General features: G+C 52.6%; 1 protein-coding gene across 1 annotated transcript in view; it reads left to right on the forward strand.

Annotated features, from left to right (window-relative positions):
• SLC37A1 (solute carrier family 37 (glucose-6-phosphate transporter), member 1) overlaps positions 1 to 20103 on the forward strand; it is a 72627-nt gene that overhangs the window by 48184 nt on the left and 4340 nt on the right. Inside the window, exons 11-18 of the mRNA XM_012659973.1 lie at positions 3385 to 3516; positions 6168 to 6258; positions 7863 to 7925; positions 8424 to 8509; positions 9564 to 9612; positions 10786 to 10859; positions 12107 to 12185; positions 18630 to 18727. Of these exons, the coding sequence (XP_012515427.1) occupies positions 3385 to 3516; positions 6168 to 6258; positions 7863 to 7925; positions 8424 to 8509; positions 9564 to 9612; positions 10786 to 10859; positions 12107 to 12185; positions 18630 to 18727 (672 nt within the window). The remainder of the gene's footprint in view (positions 1 to 3384; positions 3517 to 6167; positions 6259 to 7862; positions 7926 to 8423; positions 8510 to 9563; positions 9613 to 10785; positions 10860 to 12106; positions 12186 to 18629; positions 18728 to 20103) is intronic.

Consider the following 20103-nt stretch of genomic DNA (forward strand, 5'->3'; position numbering starts at 1 on the left):
TTCTGCTTAGCCAACTACACTAAGCCACAAGGGACATTTTAGATTTGGTTTTAATCATTGAAATAATAAGCTATTTTCTTTTCCTTTTTAAATCAAATAACTTAAAGGATAAAGGTACTAAACATGCTTCTAACCTTTTCTTTATTGCCTAGGGAAATTTATTTGTGGTGGTTGAAATATTAGAAGAGATAAAAATGATGTCTCATGCATCTGGGTCCTTGAATTTTGGGGAGAATGTAGGCAGTGACTGATTCAACCAAAAGGCTTTAAAATCTGGACTCACTTCTGAGTTTACATTAAAAAAAAACCATGTCTTACTCAATGTCCACACGGCTGTGACTCCTCTCTGACAATAGTGAAAGCTTACCTTTTCCTCTGAGTCAAGACCACAGGCCCTTTGTCCTGGTGTGGTTATTGACCCAGAAAAGCAGCCCTGGCTTCTAAATGTAGCCTCCCTCTTTCCTCTTCTGTCCCTGCTACAAACAAAAGCCTATTACTCACACACCGCCAAAGAGCCAGGCGCATATTCGGAGGCCCTCTGGGTCTTGCTTCGGATGACCAGGATGAGGCAGGTGCTGCCTTGCTCCCTGGGTCCCCTTTGAGCAGGCCCCTGCCCCTGGCCCTTGCTCTTGGGTCGGGGTCGGCAGGCGGAGTGTCCCACGCATTTGGCCAGACATTCTGGTTGTCCCTTTCCCGGAGTGACCCAGCTCAGAGGCACTGGGCTCAGAGTGGGGTGTTGCCCCTCCCCCAGCCTCCCCCACTCTTCAGACAGGGCCACTAAATTCTCTCGTGCTAGGCATGATTCCGAACCCCTTAGTGAAGAAATACATAAAGGGAGGGAGGAAGCAAATCTGAGAAAGAGAAAGAGGCTCTGGTAGCACTTGGCCACGTAGCGAACCCTCTTCAAGCCCTCGCGGGTTTTTTAGATGGTTTCTTGGGATGGTCATAATTGCCCTCCTCAGCTTCTCTGAGGATCTGATTGGCTGTGGCTCAGCCCCTGGTGGGCCCACCAAACACCGAATGAGCACTGCATGGGTGTTCCGATGCAAGGTTGTCTGCCTTGCACGTCGCATGCCAAGTGGGAATCCACGTGTCTCATCTGGGATGGCTTTTCCCGAAGCTGCAGACAGCATGGGGTAGAGGGGTGAGCTTAGCATGTCTAGATTAGAGCGGTCACTGTTACACACGCCCACACATGCTTCTGTGTGTTTACTTTTTGTTGTTTGCTTGTGTGTGTATTTTAGTGGCCGGGAGCCCTTTTTCTCTTCAAAGGTGTAAACCCTAGGAGTGCAGTGCGCTGGCTGCAGAAGCCCCCACCCCTACGGAGGGCTCCACTGATCCCACATGGGGCTCTTGGAATACAGGTCGAAAACAACTTGTTCAGAGGCAGAGAGAGGCCTGCCCTGGCCTCCAGCCTGGTATCTTGCTCCACCAGGGGTTCCCTTTTTGCTGTTGAAGGGAGGCAGCAGTGCCCCCATGTTTGTTTTGGAAAACCAGCCATGACCTCACACTTTCTTTCCCATCGCCTTCAGGAGCAAACTGCTGGGATTTGGTGGCTGTGAGCACAGGGCCCACGCCCAACAAAAACAGCCTTGTCTGTCTAGGAGGCTCCTTACTGCTTAGCTAAGGAGCAGAGGTTCTGGGACTGTGGCTTTGAACCAGCCCAGCAGGCAGGTCCCTGGAGCACTTTGTAAACCCAGGAAGGGCCGTGAGTACACCCAGGGCATCTGGGCTTACCTGTGGCCAGGCAGATTTTCCATGGTTGGCCTGTGGTCACTGCGCTCTGGGGCAGGATGCTCCTCTCCTGGCTGAGCAGGCTCTTTTCGCTTTATTTGTCCTCTCCACTGGCCTCGTTTCATCTGCTGCTTGGCCTACTGTGTGCTTAGTCGTCTGTGAGTCCTGCAGCTCTCCGCTTGGTGCACGCGGGACTCCCCTGGGGCTGCCCCCGAGGCTGCTGCAGCTGGGCTGGGGGCAGCCGGGACATCAGGGCTTCTCCAAGTCCCCCAGGAGACTCCAGTGTTTCACCATGGTTGAGAATTACCCATTTAGTCTCCTGAACTGGACAGCTAGCATAATTCAGAAGGGAATAGTTTATTCCCAAACTCAAATCATAGTTCTTTGTTGTCATATGCCTTTATGGAATTGTCACTGGGAAGATGTCCTGCTTTTACACTAGGGTTTTGTTCTCTTCGTGCCAGAACATCAGAACATGTGGTTAAATGTGAATGTGTTCATCAGAGACAAGCTCTCAATGCCAAGGTCCTGGTCAGGAAGCGGGCTTGACGGGGGACACAGATCCTGGGCTGCCCCCGAGGTCATGCGCTGGGTGCTCGGTGCCCAGATCGGACTGCAGTTGCCACTTGGTTTTCCAAATTGCTGTTTCCACTGTAAGAGAATTCTAAATATCAGGAGGATGGGATGTGGACTGCATTACCATTTTCTTTTTCTTTTTTAAAAATTTAACTGCATTTTGAATCCAACTTATATAGATTATAGTGAGGTAAATACAGTAAAACCTTTTTGGGTTTGTAGAAAGTCTGAAATACATAGAGGCATTTCTTTTTAAGTCCTTGAGCTTTGTAGTTGATTCAGAAAGAACACTGCTCTGACTTGAAACCCCACCCTGACTTGGGGATCACCTTCTTTGCTTTAATGAATGCAGACTTTGTCTTTAGGAATGCCCAGACTATCGGAATTCACAAACATCAGAATTGGTTTGTGAATTTAAAATAATGTTGTTAATATCCTATAATGTATGTCCATTGTGAACTTCTAAAAAATATAGGATCATGTGAAGAATTTCTTATTGGCATTTCCATAAATATTACACATAATTCCACCACCCAGTTGTAACCACTGTCAGTTTAGATATTAGCTTGTTTCTAGAAATAGCTCCTGTAGTTACCCAGTTATGTAGATAGGTATTTAAACATTCTGTGACATGATAATGAACATGCAATTTTGAATGATGTGTTATTAATATTTAATGTGTCAAGCATTTCCATGTCATTAAAACATTCCAAACTTTTTTTCCAACTGCAATATGTCATTTATATGGATGCATTTTAATTTTCCAATTTTTCTCAATAGTGATGTGACATCCATTTTGTTGTGTTTTTTTCATTTTTCAAGTTATTTTTCAAAAATAGATTCCTAGAATTTCTGGATCAGAGAATTTTGTGTGTTAATAATATTTCATGAAAACACGTGACTGCTAATGATTATAAAGCAGGGACTGTGGTGAGAATTTTATCCAAAGTGTCCCCAAAATTTTAGTGGAAAACAGGATCGTCCAGCGACTTAGTTTCAGGAATCCTGGCCTCACTTCAGCCAGGTGACCCACTGGTAACACTGTTCTGTCTTCTTTTCATGGTTCGTCTCCAGGACCCAGAGATGCAGTGCTTGCTGCTGTCTGACGGGAAGGGCTCCATCCAGCCGAACCACGTTGTCATCGTCCGGGGGGACAGTGGGAGTGGCACAGCGGCCATCAGCTTCACAGGGGCCTTGAAAATTCCAGTAAGTAACAGAGCCTTCGGAGTTTCAGAAAGAGCTACCGGTGCTGCCTGTGAGAAGTCTGTTCTATTGATAATCAGACTTAAAAAAAGAAATCTATGATTACAGACTCCGTGGATTAGAAATGCATAGCACAAACCATCGAGACCGAACATGGCAGCAGTGGTGTTTTGTTTGCCTCGTACTATGCGTGAATTTTTTTGAAATGAGTTTGCTCCATTTAGAAATTCAGAAAGTTCACAGAATTTCTGAAATAAGGCTTCCTGTCTTCACTTGAAAAACAGACAATCTGGCTGCACTGGGCCTGCACCCCACGTGACAGAGGTTGGGGAGCCCCACGCCTCCCTGGGGCACTTGCCTTCCCAAAGGCCTTGGGAGTGAGCTCTGAGAGGCCCTGTCACTGGGTCCCCTTCTGTGGCCTTAAGTAAGCCCAGCTCAATTTTCTTTTCCCTTTAAAGTGCCTTTGGTTACACAAACCGAGGTCTGATTGCCCTGGGCACGTAAGGGAAAAATAAAAGCGGCTGCAGAGAGAGAAGCCTTAGGGCCCAGGAATTTGGCATGCTGGTCCTCCGTGGGCGGCTGGCCCTGCCCCTGCGTGGACAGGCGTGCACAGCGCCCCTGGGTGAGCCTTTGCAGCAGGTGAGGGGGCGGGGGTGTGCAATGGTGAGATTTCTTGCTGCTTTAGATTTCTCTTGTGTTAAATCCACGGGCTCCCTCGGCAGAGACTCTGAAGAGCTAAGCACAGGACATGGAAAAGCAGCGTTCTCTAACGGGGTGAGCCATGGAGGGTGACAAAGGCAGGGCCAAGAGCCGGAGCAGGTGGGGGGACAGGCCCTGCTGTGTGGGCTGGGCCGGGCTGTCCAGGTCCTTGTGCTGCCAGGCCGGTGCCCGAGGGCACTGACAGCCACACGTGGCTCTGCTCACCAATGAGACCAGCAAGAAAAGCAGGGGCGGGGAGGGGGGTGCAGTGCACCCTGGAAGTATAAACATTAAAATAACATCACAGAAATGAAAGGGCTGCGAACTTCTGCTTCGGAACAGAAAGAAGCTTTAGTGCCCGGAAGAAACTGGGTCTGCAGAGGCGGCCCCTGGAGACTCTCCAGTGGGAGGAGAGCGGTGGAGCCCAGGCCCGGGCAGCAGAGCCCTGGGGAGGTCACCGTGGGCTGGCCTGTGGAAGCTGCTGGTTTTAAATTAGAAGTTATTTTTAAAATTGTGTTCTTAATAACAACTAGTAACTTTGCTGTACCACACTCCGCAGCTGCCCCAAATCCTTTTGCTAAAGTAGGGTGCACACAGGTTATATAAATGCAGGTTCCACAGTGGCCTTGTGGACAGCACAGGTGTCACTGGCCTGGCCTGCCTTAACCCTCGCCCTGCCCCTGCGGACAGGGGTCCCAGGCCAGCATGGCGCGGCTCTGGGCCCCCATCACCTCATCTGCAGTAGCTGCCCCGTGCCCGGTGTGATCCTTTGTGTTCTGAGGATGGAGAGGGATCACAGTGCTAAGCACGGTGCCAGGCACGGGGTGAGCGTGCAGATCGCACACACGCCCTCACACGGTGCGTCAGCGCGAGAACATCGACTCGTTCAGTTTGAAGACCATGTGGGGAGATTGAGCGCTGTGCTCTTGGCGCAGTGTGGAGGGGCTGGGGAGGGGCAGTTCAGTACCTCAGTGTCGCTGGGTTTTCACACCCAGATTTTCCAAATGGAATTGTCATCTCACAAGTGCCACCTCTTTCTAAAAGCAGACAAAACATGAAACACAAACGCGTTTCACAGAACTCACTGAACTCCAAACCTCGTTTCCTCCGTAATCCGTTTTCTCTTCTCACTGTTCCCGGCACCGGCTGGTTTGTTACGCACAGGAGGGCGCACCGCAGCCCGCAGGTCCGTGTGTCTGACGGAACAGGCGAACTGGGTTGCTCTGTGTGTTTCCGGGTCACTGGATCATTTGCAGTTTCAGTTCCAGGGAGAAATAAATGGCCATTAAATGCTTAGTAAGCAGGTGACGCCGCCATGGCTGCGATCACCACATCTCCTGCAATAGCTGAGTTTTCCGAGTGACGTACGACCAGAATCAAACCAGTACATTTTTATTGACTTTAATCTGATGTAGAGACGTTCAGTTTCAATCTTAAAAGGCAGCCTCCATTCAGAAATTCACAAATTTCTTAGACAAATAGGGCTTCACTTGAAAAATGGAAAATCTGGCTTCCCTGGGTGTGTACCCCACGCGACAGCGATCGGGGAGCTGAGTCTGTGCCCCTGTGGTGTGTACCCCACGTGACAGTGGTCGGGGAGCTGAATCCGTGCCCCCCCGGTGTGTACCCCACGTGACTGGTTGGGGAGCTGAGTCCGTGCCCCGCCCCCGGGTGTGTACCCCACGTGACAGTGGTTCGGGAGCTGAGTCCGTGACCCCCGCACCTCTTAGGGCAGCGCCCTCCCTGGCGGCAGTGGGTCTCCCTCTGTCAGCTCCCCCACCATTCCATGTCCTCGTTGCGTTGTACAGCAACCCCTTACCCTCCTATGCACGTGTGGAGGTGCCGAAGCCAGACCGCAGACACAGGCTGTTCCCACGGGGATGAAGTCATCTGTAACATATGTACGGACACCTGCCGAGTGCACATTTGAGGGAAACACCAGCTCTCTCTTCCAGGGTGTGATAGAGTTCTCGCTGTGTCTGCTGTTTGCCAAGCTGGTCAGCTACACATTTCTCTTTTGGCTCCCGCTCTACATCACAAACGTGGGTAAGTGACTGCTGCTGGGACACACACGGCAAGTCTGGGGCAGTGGCCGTGACCTGAGCTGTCTTCCATCTGCTGGTTTCTCTAGTCTTGGAAACACAAGGCCACACGTGGTGATTTGAGAGGCATACTTTAGAATTAAAAACATGCTTAAACATAGACAAAGAGAATTTGAATATGCAAGTTTTATTGCCATGGCAATAACCTTTATGGGGTTTAAAGGTTGACTTGCCATGTCCCAGCTATGGCTACCAACTCCGTGGGGTGCTTCCTGTAAGGGGACAGCCTGCGTTTAAATTTGGGCTGTGCTGGACTTCGGATCACAGCAGAGCAGAGCCTCTGGGGATCTGAGCTAATCAGGCCTTAATAATCTGACCTGGAAATTGCTTCTGGGAAATGCGTTCTAATTTTAGGGAGGGCTGATGGTTTGCCTTACGTTTCGGAAGTCCCACAGTGGCTGCAGCTATAGATCATGACAGAACATACCAGTAAAATAATACGTGCACACCCCATACTGTGTGCGACCACAACGAGAAAGACAAGGCTGGTTCTTAAGTGAAGGGGACATTGAGCGGAGGAGGCTGAGAGGGGTGGAACGGTCAGGGCACGCTTGGGAGCCTCTTGGCCCCAAGAGCAAGGAGGAGAAGGGACCAGGGTCGGCAGGGAGGTGCAGGCTCTGGCGATGCAGCCGGGAAGAGCACAGAGCACCAATTTCACATGGGAGCGGAAGGAGAGTGGAGATTGACGGGTGCCCGAGACTGCAGGGCTGGACACCCCGGCGGAGTTGAGACAGTAGCGAGGGAACCACCTACAGGCACCCCCAGCAGGGACAGGGCGGGCAGCTGGGCGACAAGGAGCGCCCTGGGGTTCGAGGTTCCTTCCCTGTCCAGCGGCCCCCCCGACCCATTTCGGCAGGTGAGCTGCATATAGTCTGGGCAGGACGGGCCTTGGCAGACGGGCGATGTGCGTTCTCGCTTCCTTTATTCCCCAGGGATGACAAAGGGGGGTGTATTTTTAGGACTCCAGTCTCGAATCACTAGCATTTCCAGTCTGAGTGAGTGAGAGAAAAAAGCCACGTTCCCTGTTTGTGCTGTTGAGGTTTAGGGAAGGCCGGGTTTGAGGTCAGCCCCAGCCGCTTCCCAAAGCTCGGTTCTCCTGTGCTGGATCTGGCGCAGAGTCCTGACCGGGTGACCTGAGGCCGGCTTTCCTGGTCTGTAGTGTAGAAGGTTCTGGTCCCTTCCGTATCTGCAGTCTCCTGGTCACACGGTGTGTCGAGGTGCCTGGGCTCGTTCTCCAGGCGGCTTTCATGGCCCACTCTGTCCCCTGTTGATCTAACTTCAGCGCTGCCCTGAGGGGCGGCCGAACCACCGTGGGATGGTGATTAGCCTGCTCAGGGCACCCCCCGGTCTGGGTTAAGAGCATTTCATCCTGTCTGTGCTCCTCCTTTTTCTACTCTGAGTTAACCAATGACCGCTCCTTGGTATAAATCACGCTCATGGAACAGAGAGCCTTGTGTGGGGTCTCAGGCTACGGCGAGGGAGCGTCCTCCCTGACACGCGTGCAAGAGCGCGTCCTTGTGAGCTCACACCGTGCTGTTGTCTTAACAGATCACCTGGATGCCAAAAAAGCCGGGGAGCTCTCCACCTTGTTCGACGTGGGCGGGATCTTCGGTGAGTTCCTGCCCCTTGGACAAGAACGTACAGTCCTGTAAGCACCTGTGGCCCTCGAGCTCCCTGAGTACCTGTTGCTGAGAGGGACCAGTGTTCCTGGAGTGGACTCAGCCCCACAGAGTTAGGCCGTCACTGGGCGGGGGGTCCTCTCTGTCTTCCTGGGCCCTGAGTCTGCATCTGAACGGCTTCATCAGGGACAGCACGCCTCCTCGGGAGGGGACAGGCTGGCGATGTTCAGACCCTAACAGGGGAAGGGGCTTTGGGGCTGGCCTAAAACCCAAAGCCCAAGGCTACCCCCTGCTCTGCTGGGCAGTGCCTCCCACCCGCACCTCTGACCACAGTGAGGGTGGCCTGCTGGGAGGTCAGGCCCGGGAAGGCTGCCCACTGGCGGTGCACGTAGAGAGGGTTTGGGAAGGAGGCGTTCCCCGGCTCCTGCGATGGTTCCTCCCGATGGGCTCACCCGGACATAGCGCCTGAGCCTGGCCCTCTCTGTTGCAGGTGGAATCCTGGCCGGTGTGATCTCGGACCGACTGGAGAAAAGGGCCTCCACCTGTGGCCTTATGCTGCTGCTCGCAGCCCCCACGGTCAGCCTCCACCTACCGCCCCAACGCCGCATGCAGCCTCCTGGCTGTCCTCCTCCCGGCAGCACCCGCTTCCATCTGGCCCACACTCCGCTTTCCTGGTGGCTCCTACCTCCTGGCCTCCGAATCCCTCCCTGGGCCTGGCGGGGCTCCCTCCACCCTGCGCCCACCCCTGCACGTATGGGCGTCCATCGTGGGCAAGGCACAGGCTGCTCCTCTCTTTCGGGTGCCCCTGCCCCGGACAAGCTCAGGCTCCTGCCGTCCTCTGGGATGCCTGACACCCCCACCCCCAGGCTCATGGACCCCTCTCACCATGACACTGGTTCCTGCTACTTTCCAAGCTCATGACCTTGGGCAAGTGACTTCCCCTATCTGTGCCTCAGTTTCCTCATAGAAAAATGAGACTGACAGTAACACCACCGTATAGTGTGGCTGTGAGGATTAAATTAAATAATAGCTCATTACTGTCTTTATCCTGATACTTTAGAGGTAATCTCATTGCTCACCGCCTCGCGTTGCACTTGTCTGCACATCTGCCCTCCACGAGGCTGTGGCTGTCCCCGGGACGAGGCCCAGTTGTCAGGCATCTTGGGGCCTTGGATGCTGCCAGACACAGGTGCTCAAAGGACATTTAGTAAAGATGTGACTGAGTGGGCCACTTGCTGTGAGGACTCTCATGCCCCCAGGCGCAGCTGTTCAGGGCAGACAAACACCTGAGGACCGCAGTCAGACTGCCAGATAAGCTCAGGGAAGGCTGCCCCAAACCAAGTACATCAGTGCGGTGGGAGCACCCCGCAGGGCCCCCAGGTCGCCTGGGGCACTTGGTCCAGAACCCGCGCTGCTGGGACAGGGCCCGGTGCCTGTTTGCCAAGCACCCTCGAGTGCTGTCTTCAGACAGGCTAGGTAGGGGATGTGGCCTCTACTCTTTTTTTAGGGGTTTTCACTCTCAGGGTGGCTGCCAGGGAATCACCTCCCTGGCTTTCAGAAGTGTAGATTTCTGGGCACCCCTGCTGCTACAGTGAACCATCGTTTGACCCTGTTCTTGCCCTCTTCACAGCTCTACACGTTCTCCACCATCAGCAAAATGGGGCTGGAAGCCACTGTAGGTAAGTACATGAGGCCTTTCTTTTCTTTCATGCACATTTTTTATTTGCAAGCTTGATGAGGTTAAATATGAAAATCAACAGAGAAGCATTGAGCTGGTATAACTGGAAACATGGTGTGGCCGAAATTGTCCCCATGACCCTCTTTGGGTGAGGCCATCAGAAGAGGCTGGGGACTCCAGCTCCCAGGGGAAAGGCCTGCCAATCTGCAGGTATGAGCCCGAGTGTGGGAGAGTACAGACCTGGCCTAGAGCAGGAGTGAGCCCTGGGCACCCAGGGAAAGGAGCCACTCAGAGGACCCAGGTGTAACCTAGAGGGCAGCCCCTCCTGTGGTCTCTGCGGGGCTGGCAGGGCTACAGGAGCCTGAGACCTGCACCCCTGGTGGTGAGAACAGCCCAGCTGGCTCCTGGGCCATGGCAGGTGGCTAGGAACCTGGCGGTGTGACCTAAGCCATGTCCAGCCAGGAGCCGGGGCAGAGACAGGCTCCCAGTCCACCTCCTCCCACCTGGCTTCTGTCGGCCGCCACTCCCCATAATGTAGGAGAACTGTTAGTTTCCTGCAGGCAGTGCTATGGAATTATACCTCCAACACTTAGCAAATGTTCCTGCTGTCCTAGCAAGCCAGGAGCGGGGATGTGTGTGATCCCACTAAAAGTTATCCAGAAAGCAGCGTGCAAGGGGAGCACAGGGTTTCCTGGGACCCTTCAGGCCAGAAGTTTCCTCACAGGAATGAACCCAGAGCTAGTTTGGGAAGGTGACCTTGCAATTCACAGAAAGTGGGGTCATCCTGCCTGTGGCGAGTGCGCTGCCGCAGTGATGAGAGGAAGTCCTTTCTGCTGCAAGTAAAGCTGTGGCTAGTTTTAGCATCCACTGGACACAGACCCCAGGTCAGGGTCCTCGCTCCTCCTGGCATGGCCACGGCCGCTGCCCACTGAGGGCCGAGGGGCCTGAGTCCAGGAGCTGGGTCCGTGGGAGGGTACGTCTGCACTCAGGAGGGCCACACTAGGCAAGGCTAGAGGAAGGTGTTTCTGCGGCACCCCTCCCGCGATCCGTGGGCCGCCTTTCCCGCGCCTGCCTGCGTTCCGCTCAGGCCAGGATGCGTCTGCCTGGGCGTGCTGAGATGCGGGGCCCTCCCAGAGTACACGGTTCCATCTCAACCCCCTTCTGCTTCCCACAGCGATGCTGCTGCTCAGCGGGGCGCTCGTCAGCGGGCCCTACGCGCTCATCACCACCGCCGTCTCCGCCGACCTGGTGAGTGCAGCTGCAGGGGAAACGCTGGCCCCATAGTCACCCCCCACTCGTGACAGGGACAGGCTCCACTAGTAAAGCCGTGTACTTGTATAAGCATCTCTTTTGCAGACAGCCAGTCTGTGGTCTCAAGAGTCTGCCCGCACCTGTCCCGCTCCCACCCTTCTCTCAGAGTCAGGGGCAGGTTGGCCCGAGAGACCCACCGTTCAGAGCGACAGAGGCCCTCCTGCTCTGTCCTCGTCATCTCAGGCTCCTTCTCCCTCCCAGGAGAGGCAGAGTTCCTCCCCGCCGGGTCAGCGGAGAGAACATGGGCGGGGCTTTTCTCATCTCCATCCCACCACGTCCTCAAAACAGAGCAGCGGCAGACCACCTTTGTGTTGGGCAGGCATGTCCTTGGGTGGCATGGAAAATTCTGGACAGATCCACACCAGACCATTAACAGCGATCAGCCCTCATAGGCTAGAAGCAGAGAAGGGACTTTCACTTCTTTTTTAGACTCCAAAAAGAGTAAATTATGGATGATTTTCATAGTGTGTATACTTTATTTTATATTATATACGTATCACATACACGCACGCATTTAATTTTTCCAGCTCTGGTTTATTTTTATAGTTTTAGGTTTCCAGGCACTCCTTTTCCTGGTTTTTTTTCCTTTTATTGTCCTCAACTTGCGTTTTTTTCCTCCAACCTTACACATGTAGCCGGACCTCCTGTTGGCTGGTCATTAGGACTTGCACCCCGGCCACCCCACCTTGGTTTCTTGGGTTCTCCTCCCCTCCCCACCCTCCCCTGGCGTTGCCGCTAAGCGGTTGGTTTTTAGATACTGCAGAGATGTCTGGCCCTGTGTTGAGGGGTACAGTGGCTGTTGACACTGGCACAGATTAGGGACAGGGACGTATGTCATTCATCTTCTCATCTTTCACACCTCTGTGCGGTGCCTCCGCGAAGGCTGTGATTGTGCTGATAAATATTTATTTGAGGAGAATCCAAAGAGTTCTTTTAACTGGAATGTGCGTGGACATATATTTCTGATGATTTTTGACTCCTAAAAACCCTTGAAACTTTCCTTACCTCTCCAAGGTAAGCTTATCGTGGAATGGAGTTTAAACCTTCTAATGGAAAGTAAACCTTCTAATGTGGCACTGTTCTGCAGAGCCGTTCGAGTGAGTTGTCATGTGGGGGGCACAGGCTTATGTCTCACTTCTAGTGCTGCTGAGACGTGGTTCCCATTTGCTCTTCCTCTCTTCTAGGGGACTCACAAGAGTCTGAAAGGAAACGCCCACGCCCTGTCCACTGTGACCGCCATCATCGACGGGACTGGGTCTGTAGGTGCGCAGAAACGCTTAGCGCCGAGGGGTTCACTGTGCTCACAGGGGAAAGCCCGTTGTCACATCCTAACAGGTGCCCAGGATCCCAGTTGCTTTGGTGTGCCAGGATCGGCTGGCCCCTTAACCGTGAGCAGATCCACAGGGGACATTGGTGCAAACTGTCGAGTGCGGTCGGGTGGCTTCAGAAGGAGGGGGCGTGTGTCAAAGTGGGTGCGTCCTGGTTTAATCTGAGGCAACAGTTAGCAAACTGCAAACCACGGGCCAAATCTGGTCCACTGACTATCACTGTCATTTCAAAAAGGTCAGAAACCTACTTATATTTAAATTATACGAAAACTAGCAGATCCAAAAACACACAAGATTCCGAATGTTACCAGCCTTGTTGAGGTTCTTGAAGAGACTCCGGTAGCATGTTCTGGAGTAAAGAAAGATGGCAAAATAAGCAGCTCAGCCCAGGTGCAGGCAGGTGGGAGTCGGTGACAGGCTGAGCCTCCTCTTGTCAACAGAGGCTGACAGCAATGGCCAGGGCCTTTCTTGAGCCTTCGTGCAAGTGACCACCCCCGCCCGATGAAAGCCAGGATGCTGGCTTCCCGGGGCACTAGCGGCCACACAGCCCTGCCAGGAGCCGAGGTGCCTTTGATCACCCTTTTCCATGTCTGGGAGGTCAGGCTCAGGAGGCTGCCTGGTGTGGCTGCCACAGCTGATCAGGAGGATCATGGGCAGCGGCCTGGCGTGTCACCTGCGGTCCAGGCTCCCAACCCAGGGGACGGAGCGAGAGGGCCGGCAGGTGGGAGGGACTGGGAGTCTCACAGCAGTGAAGGCCAGCGTGTGCCAGACGAAGGCAGCTCAGCTGGAGCCCAGCACTCGGGCTTTCCTGCTGCCCGCCTGGGAAGCTGATGTTCTCCTCTTGTCTGGCCCCATGGCCTCGGTGCTGGCAGGATGGGAGACATCAGAGCACGTTTCTGGCACCCACTGGTGTCTCATCAGTGCAGAATCCAAAGTCCTTCCCACCACACAGCCTCTCCGCTGCTCCTCAGCACCAGGCCCCGCCCCTCACAGGGCTTTGCTGGGCTGTGCCCCGTCCCTGAGAAGGTCCCCCACCGGCAGTCTCAGGCCACACTTGCTCGTGCCCTCGGAGAATTTGCTCAGATGCCATCCTCTCAGTGAGACCCTCTCATACCACCCCGGTGAGAACGTACGAACCCTGCGAACCTCCTCACCAGACTCCAGCCTCTCTCCTGTGGTCTGCTCTTGTCCAGAGCACGGCCTGTTCCAAAACAGCGCTCAGCCAACTCCTCTGCTCTGTGCTGTTGGCCGTCCTCCGCTTGGTGGAAGCTGTGAGGACAGGACTTTGCTTTGCTCTCTGCCGTAGCCCCAGGGAGCCCAGTCCACTGGCTGGTCCCAGGCAGCCAGAGTTGTAGGCAGGGGCCCTGCAGTCAGGCTCACAGGAGAGGAGCCAGGTCAGAGAGGCCCAGCCCACGCTCTTGGCCCCGTTTCTAAGGCTTCACGTGATGGATCTGGCTGGTTCTGAGAAGCGCTGGGCAAGGCCACTGTTGTCCAGAAAGCTGGGCTTTGGCCTTCACTGCTCGCTGAAGTGAGACCAGCCCCGTTTTTGTCCTTAATGTTGGTTCCTTCATTTTGTTCGATGTGTTGTGTCGTGTTGGTGGTCACCCCTCTGGTGTCTCTTTTCAGAGCTCCTCTTGGGGCCTGGGGGCATGTCCAGGGAAAAGGAGGGAGGAGCTGAGGTGCTGTACCTGGGGACCCTGCACGGAGTGGGCCGAGTTCCCCGCTCACCTAGCCCCTGAGGACCTTTGGCCTGGAGAACACACTCAGTGGCCAGGCAGGAGAGCTGGGGCTGAGCTCGGTCCTAGTGGACCCTGTGACTGAGTGGCCGTCCCTCGGCCTTCTGTCCAGGAGGCCTTTGTGAATCATCTGACTCCCACCGGGAAACTCCTTCACAGCTGACCTGGAGCTCTGCGGGAGGCCCTCATTGCTATTTTAAAGCAGAGAATAGGAGGGGAAAAAAAGAAAGAAATTATGAATTAGGTAAAAAAACACATTTTTCTTTACATTCTTCTCAAAATGAGAGGGAAGCAGAAGCCTGTGGCTGAGAGTGGGGACTCTGTGTCTTTGAACGGATGGCCATCGGCCACTGCTTCCGAATGCATTTGCCCAGCCCACGAGGGGGGCAGGGGCCGGCTGGGACCGTGTGACCGTGGGCAGAGCAGCTGCACCCACCTTGGTTTCTGCAGCACTTACGTGGGGGGTGTGATCATGATGGGGCGACCCCTCCAGGCTGTGCCAGCCACCTGGCCACTCTGCCTACCAGTGAATGGTCGCCACGGAAACAGCATGCATGTGTCCACCACTGCATCCCAGCAGTTATTTCTGCCGCGAGTGCTGCCCAAGGCAGAAGCGAAAAAAGACCCCAGTGGAAAGGCACGCCATTGCTGCAGCAAGCCCGATCCCAGGAGCATGCCCCGGTGCGTTTGCTCAGTGTTCACATCCGTAGTTGGCACGGGCCTAGGTGGAGGCAAAGCTTGACTAATCGGAAGGCAGCCAGCGCCTTCTTAACAGAGTGCAAGTGCCACAGAGGTCAAATGACACGAGTCTGTGTGTGCAGTGGGTTCACAGTGCTTGGAATCGCCTCCTGGAGGGATGCAGGTCTCGCCATTTCTATACGTTTTATGCAGAGCAATTAAATGTAGCCCTGCGTTTTTTCAAGTTAATTTCTATTTTATCAAAGTAAAACACAATGTAGCCTTAGAAGCCAGGTAGTCCTACTAGCTGCTTATGATGCAAAATGGCACTCCCGCACCCGCCCCTCGGCCGCTCTTACTAGAAGCAGTCACTTTCAGCTGCTTCCTCGCATCTCACCTGCGTACCTGCGTGCCTCCCAATTCATAAGTTTGGACCTTACGTGCTGTCCTGCAGCAAGACAGGACTGGGCTCCTCTACCCAACGTTCCCTGCCCTCCGCCTCCCCAGTGGGGCTATGCTAATGACGGTCGCATCCCAAGGAATAAACTTTCAGTACACATCTTCCGTATACACACTTTGCTTTATCCGTGAGCTAGCAGTGCCTCATTTTTCTCTTTTGTTTGAATTTCCTACACGGCTACTCCCACCCTCTGCACCACCACCAGGTTCCGCTCGTCCTGCCCTCCCCTGCCCTCACGCCAGGGCCTCCTGCCACCAGCTACACGGCTCTTACCTGGGACTCTGTCACCAGCGTCCCACCGTCCCATTTCTTGCTTGCATCGGAGCCTGGTTTCTAGATGCCTGTTTGCTACTCTTCTGTGCTGGACAGGTATTCTAGTAGCTTCCTGAGTTGAGGGGGTGAATTCTGAGAGCTTGCAGGTCCCTCACTCGAGGCAGTTTGGATGTAGAAACTCCTCCCTCAGAATCCCAGCATCCCCCGGGTCCCACTGCCGTCACGAGAAGTCCGTTGTCGTTCTTGCCCCGTCCTTCGCTGCTGGCCTTTTCTTGTTTCTGGGCGACCTCCAGGGTCCCTCCTGTGTCCCTGGAGCCTTTCTTCATCCACTGTGCCCCGGGCACCTGCTCAGACTGGAAACACCGCCCTTCACTTTGGGGGACCTAGCTCTGTTACTTCTTTGATAACTTTTCCCTACGTTTTTCTGTTTTTTCTTTCTGGAAAACTTATTAGTCAGATGTTGGACTTTCTGGATTAATCCTTCGATTTTCTTTTCTTTCTTTAGTTCCCTTCCTGCCTGTCTCCTGTTCTTCTACTTTCTCCGAGATGTTCTTGACTTTATTCTCCACCTCTGTACTGGCCTTCTTACTTTTCCCTTGGTGTTTTCAATGGTCACTGATGTTTTTCTGTCCCTTTCGCGCATCCTGTCTTGCCTCTTGGGTGCACTGCGTGTGAGACCGAAGCGTGCATAGTTGCTGATAATGCACATGTTTCCACCTATAAAACTGAGAGTGTCATACAGTTCAGCCTAATTTCTGCTGGCTCTCTGAGGGAACTATAATTTCCTGGGAATCTTCTCTCTTGTGTGTTAACTTCATCTAGGTTTGCTTTCACGTGGAGGCACTCCTCAGACACAGGGTGAATCTCGCCGTCCCTTCGTAGCTTCACACTTAAGAACGAGCCACTGAGTCGTTACCCGAAGTCCTTTCTTCATAGGAGAGTGTGCTGGCTGCTGGTCTTCCCGGGGGTGGGATGCAGCCAGGAGCTGGGGAGACGCCTTCAGTGTCTGCGGGGAGTGCGGCCCCACAGCCGCCCTCTTGTCCTTGTGTGGGGCCGTGGCGGCTGCTGGGTAGCAACTGGTGTCTTTCCCTGGGTCCCCTCTTCTCAGTTGGGTGCCTCACCCCTGCCCTAGTCTTGGTGTCACCAAAAGTTAAATTCTCCAAAGGTTAAGCTGCTGCTGTCCTTTGAGTGGGGTGGAGTGGGGGTCACTGGATCAGTGAGGGCCAGGAGAGACCTAGGATCGGAGGAGGGATGGGGGAACGTACCTAGCAGTGTGTTATAAAAGATTCAGCCAAGGCCCCTTTTTCTTCCGCTGCCACCTCCCTTCCGGCCTCCCCTCCCCTGCCTCGTGTTCTTGGCTGGGCCTGGCTCTGCTCGAGGCGTCCTTGTGCCATCTCCCTGCTGGGACAGGCAGCCTGGCAGGGAGCACTGGAGCCTGTGTCAGTCGTCAGCCCTTTTAAGTCCGTCTTCCAGAAGTGTGCGCCTTCTCCCATCTGCACTTCTCTTTGTGATTTACCATTTTAAAAACACAATTATGGTCCATTTCATGGTGTTTGGGAGGTGTGGGGATAACACACAGGAACAGTCTACCATGTTTACCTGGAAGTTCTGAGAGTTAAAAAAAATACTTACGGGTATTTCTCAGGTTATAAGACTAGTGAGTGTGCTTTGTAAGCAAAATCAGTGTATACAGAGTATGAAAGACCCCAGTAAGCCCACCTCTCAGAGATTAAATTGCAGTTAATAACTTGGTGACAATTCTTTGTGCTTTTTACCATGTATCTATTAATATCAAGACCAGCCAGCCTACACATGTATCAGAATTTATTCCAATCCCTCTTAGTAAATATACCAAACTGCTGCAACAAACATTTTATACAGCTGTCTTTGGGCATTTGGGGAGATACTTGCTTTCTTTCATTTTTATAGTTTTTGAAAATTATTTGGACATAATTTTAGACTTGGCAGAAAAGTTGCAAACCGAGTACAAAGAATTCCCAGGCAGTTTAGTTCATGCACTTTATATCATGCACGTCTCATGTATTTTACACACACACACATGCGTACCCATGCATATGTTTTCTGAGCCACTCAAGAGTGAAATGCAGGCCGGGCGCGGTGGCTCACGCCTGTAATCCTAGCACTCTGGGAGGCCGAGGCGGGCGGATTGTTTGAGCTCAGGAGTTTGAGACCTGCCTGAGCAAGAGCGAGACCCTGTCTCTACTAAAAAAAATAGAAAGAAATGATCTGGACAACTAAAAATGTATAGAAAAAATTAGACGGGCATGGTGGCGCATGCCTGTAGTGCCGGCTACTCGGGAGGCTGAGGCAGGAGGATTGCTTGAGCCCAGGAGTTTGAGGTTGCTGTGAGCTAGGCTAATGCCACGGCACTCACTCTAGCCAGGGCAACAGAGCGAGACTCTGTCTCAGAAAAAAAAAACAACAACAAAAAAAAAAAAGAAACGAGTGAAATGCAGACATGCTGCCCCTTTACTTTTAACTATTCAGTATGCGCTCCCTGAAAACAAGGAATTCCCTGATAGAACCACAGGGTGGGAATCAGGAAGTGAACATTGATAGAGTGTTAGTAGTAGTGTCCACAAATCTTGTCCAAATTTTGCTCGGTAACATTCTTTATAGCACAAAAAAAAAAAATCTAAGATTGTGCATTGGATTCAGATTTCTTTACAGTACATTCAAAATAATAATAGGAGCGTTGGATCAAAAGAATGAGCATTTCAAATGTCAACATACGTTTGTTTTTAGGATTGGTTCCAGAAAAAGGCTGTGCCAACTATACCCCCCAGTCCTGAGTAGGACTGGGTACTACTCAGTGTCCTTTATCTGGAATGCTTGGGCTCAGAAGTGTTTGGGATTTCAGATTTTTTTCTGTTTTTGATTTTGGAATATTTGCATTATAGCAGTTGAGGATCCCAAATCCAAAAATCCAGAGTCCAAAATGCTCCAGTGAGCATTTCCTATGAGTGTCATGTCAGTACTCGAGAAGTTTCCAGTTTCGGAGCATTCTGGATTTTTGGATTTAGGATGCTCAACCTACATTCAGCTTTTTACCCCCTTACCTATCTGATAGGCAAAAATGAGGTGTTATTGTTTTATGTGTTTTTCTTTAGTTATGAGTGAGATATTGAGCATCGTTCTGTGTATTTATTAAATTGCTATTTGTCAGAGTTTCCCTGAACGGCACCAAGCGTATCCTTTTGCCTCGTTTCAGGAGCGGCCCTGGGCCCCTTGCTGGCTGGGCTCATATCCCCCTCTGGATGGAGCAACGTGTTCTACATGCTGATGTTCGCAGATGCCTGTGCCTTATTGGTGAGTCTTCTTGTTTTTAATCCAAGCCTCTTTGCACGAGCATCTCTGTGGTTGTTGGCCAAAGACTGGCAAAACTTTTTCCTGTGGATTCCTGCAGTTCTCAGGGAGGTTTGGGTCCTTCTGTCTTTCCTAAATGTAACTAGTCCAAGGCCCTTTCTCTCTCTAGTTAAAAAAAAAAAAAAGAAGAAGAAAAAGATCAGAAGCGGATCAGCCCATTGCTCTGTAGTTTCAGACAGGATGGTTCAAAGGCCAAGCGCATGGACCTCTGTGGCTCTGGGTCCCACCCGTCACCTGTCATGTGCAGCTTAGGCAGGTTATGCAGCGTCTCTGCTCTGCAACTTCCGCGCTCCTAAAATGGCATAATGATGGCACCAGCGGCGGGACTGTGGTGGGGATTAAAGGAGATGATGTACGGAGCCCAGCCTCCCAAATGGTGCATGGGTGTCCTGGTGTCCCTCCTGCATCAAGCTCGTCACACTGGAGGTGCAGCCGGGACTCCTTTCACCTGAAGGGGTGGGAGAGGGTACAGGTGCAAAGAGACCGCATGCAGATGCTGAGCCACCCGGCGCTGTCTTCCACCCGCCTTCTCTCCGCACTCCTGCCTCCCGCACGGAGAAGACACTGGGTTTTTTCAGCACGGAGAAGACCAGCGATGATGTGACAGTCACACAAGTGACTCCCACAGGGGCGGCTGTCACGTGCTTATCCTTACAGGTCATCTTGTGCACAGAGTCCCCAGACCTAAAGCCATGTCTCTCCTCTTGCTCCACCAGAAAAAATCTGAGGTTGATTCCAGTAAAAATGAGTTGAGAATTTTAGAAATATCAACTCCACCGATTAAATGAAAGTCTTATATTTTAATTCTAGGACCTCTAAAACACAGCTCCCCCACTGCGTACAAAATCAAATACCAGCTCTCAGCTTACGAACTTAGTAGGATTGAATGGCTGTTCTTCAGATCATTTCGTTCTTTTTAAATGCCTGAGGGCATTAGTTAAGTCTCCAGATGTATTTCCACTAAGTAGCAGTAAAATTTCTTTTATTACGACTGTATAGAGAATCTGAAAACTCTTCTGCTTCAGAAATACCAGGTAATTTGTATTGAACGTTGTTCTAGATGCATAGCTGAACTCCTAAGAAAGTACTGGAATTCCCCAGGAGTCAGCAATGCGGAGGCAACATGAAACACACAGGCCGAGATAGAGCAGTGCAGGGCTGAGTTACCAGCCTCGGGAACCGGGGCTGGGTGGTTGTGCCCATGCCGAATGAGAGACAAGGCGTTAGGCTGGCAGAGATGGGGAGTTGGAACCTGAGACTTCCTCCTACGCCACGACCCTCACAGGCTGTGCTCACAGTTGGAACGTACCAGAGGGCAC

The sequence above is a fragment of the Propithecus coquereli genome, unplaced genomic scaffold (genome assembly GCF_000956105.1).
Source record: "Propithecus coquereli isolate 6110/MARCELLA unplaced genomic scaffold, Pcoq_1.0 Scaffold644, whole genome shotgun sequence".
NCBI classification, from domain to species: Eukaryota; Metazoa; Chordata; class Mammalia; order Primates; family Indriidae; genus Propithecus; species Propithecus coquereli.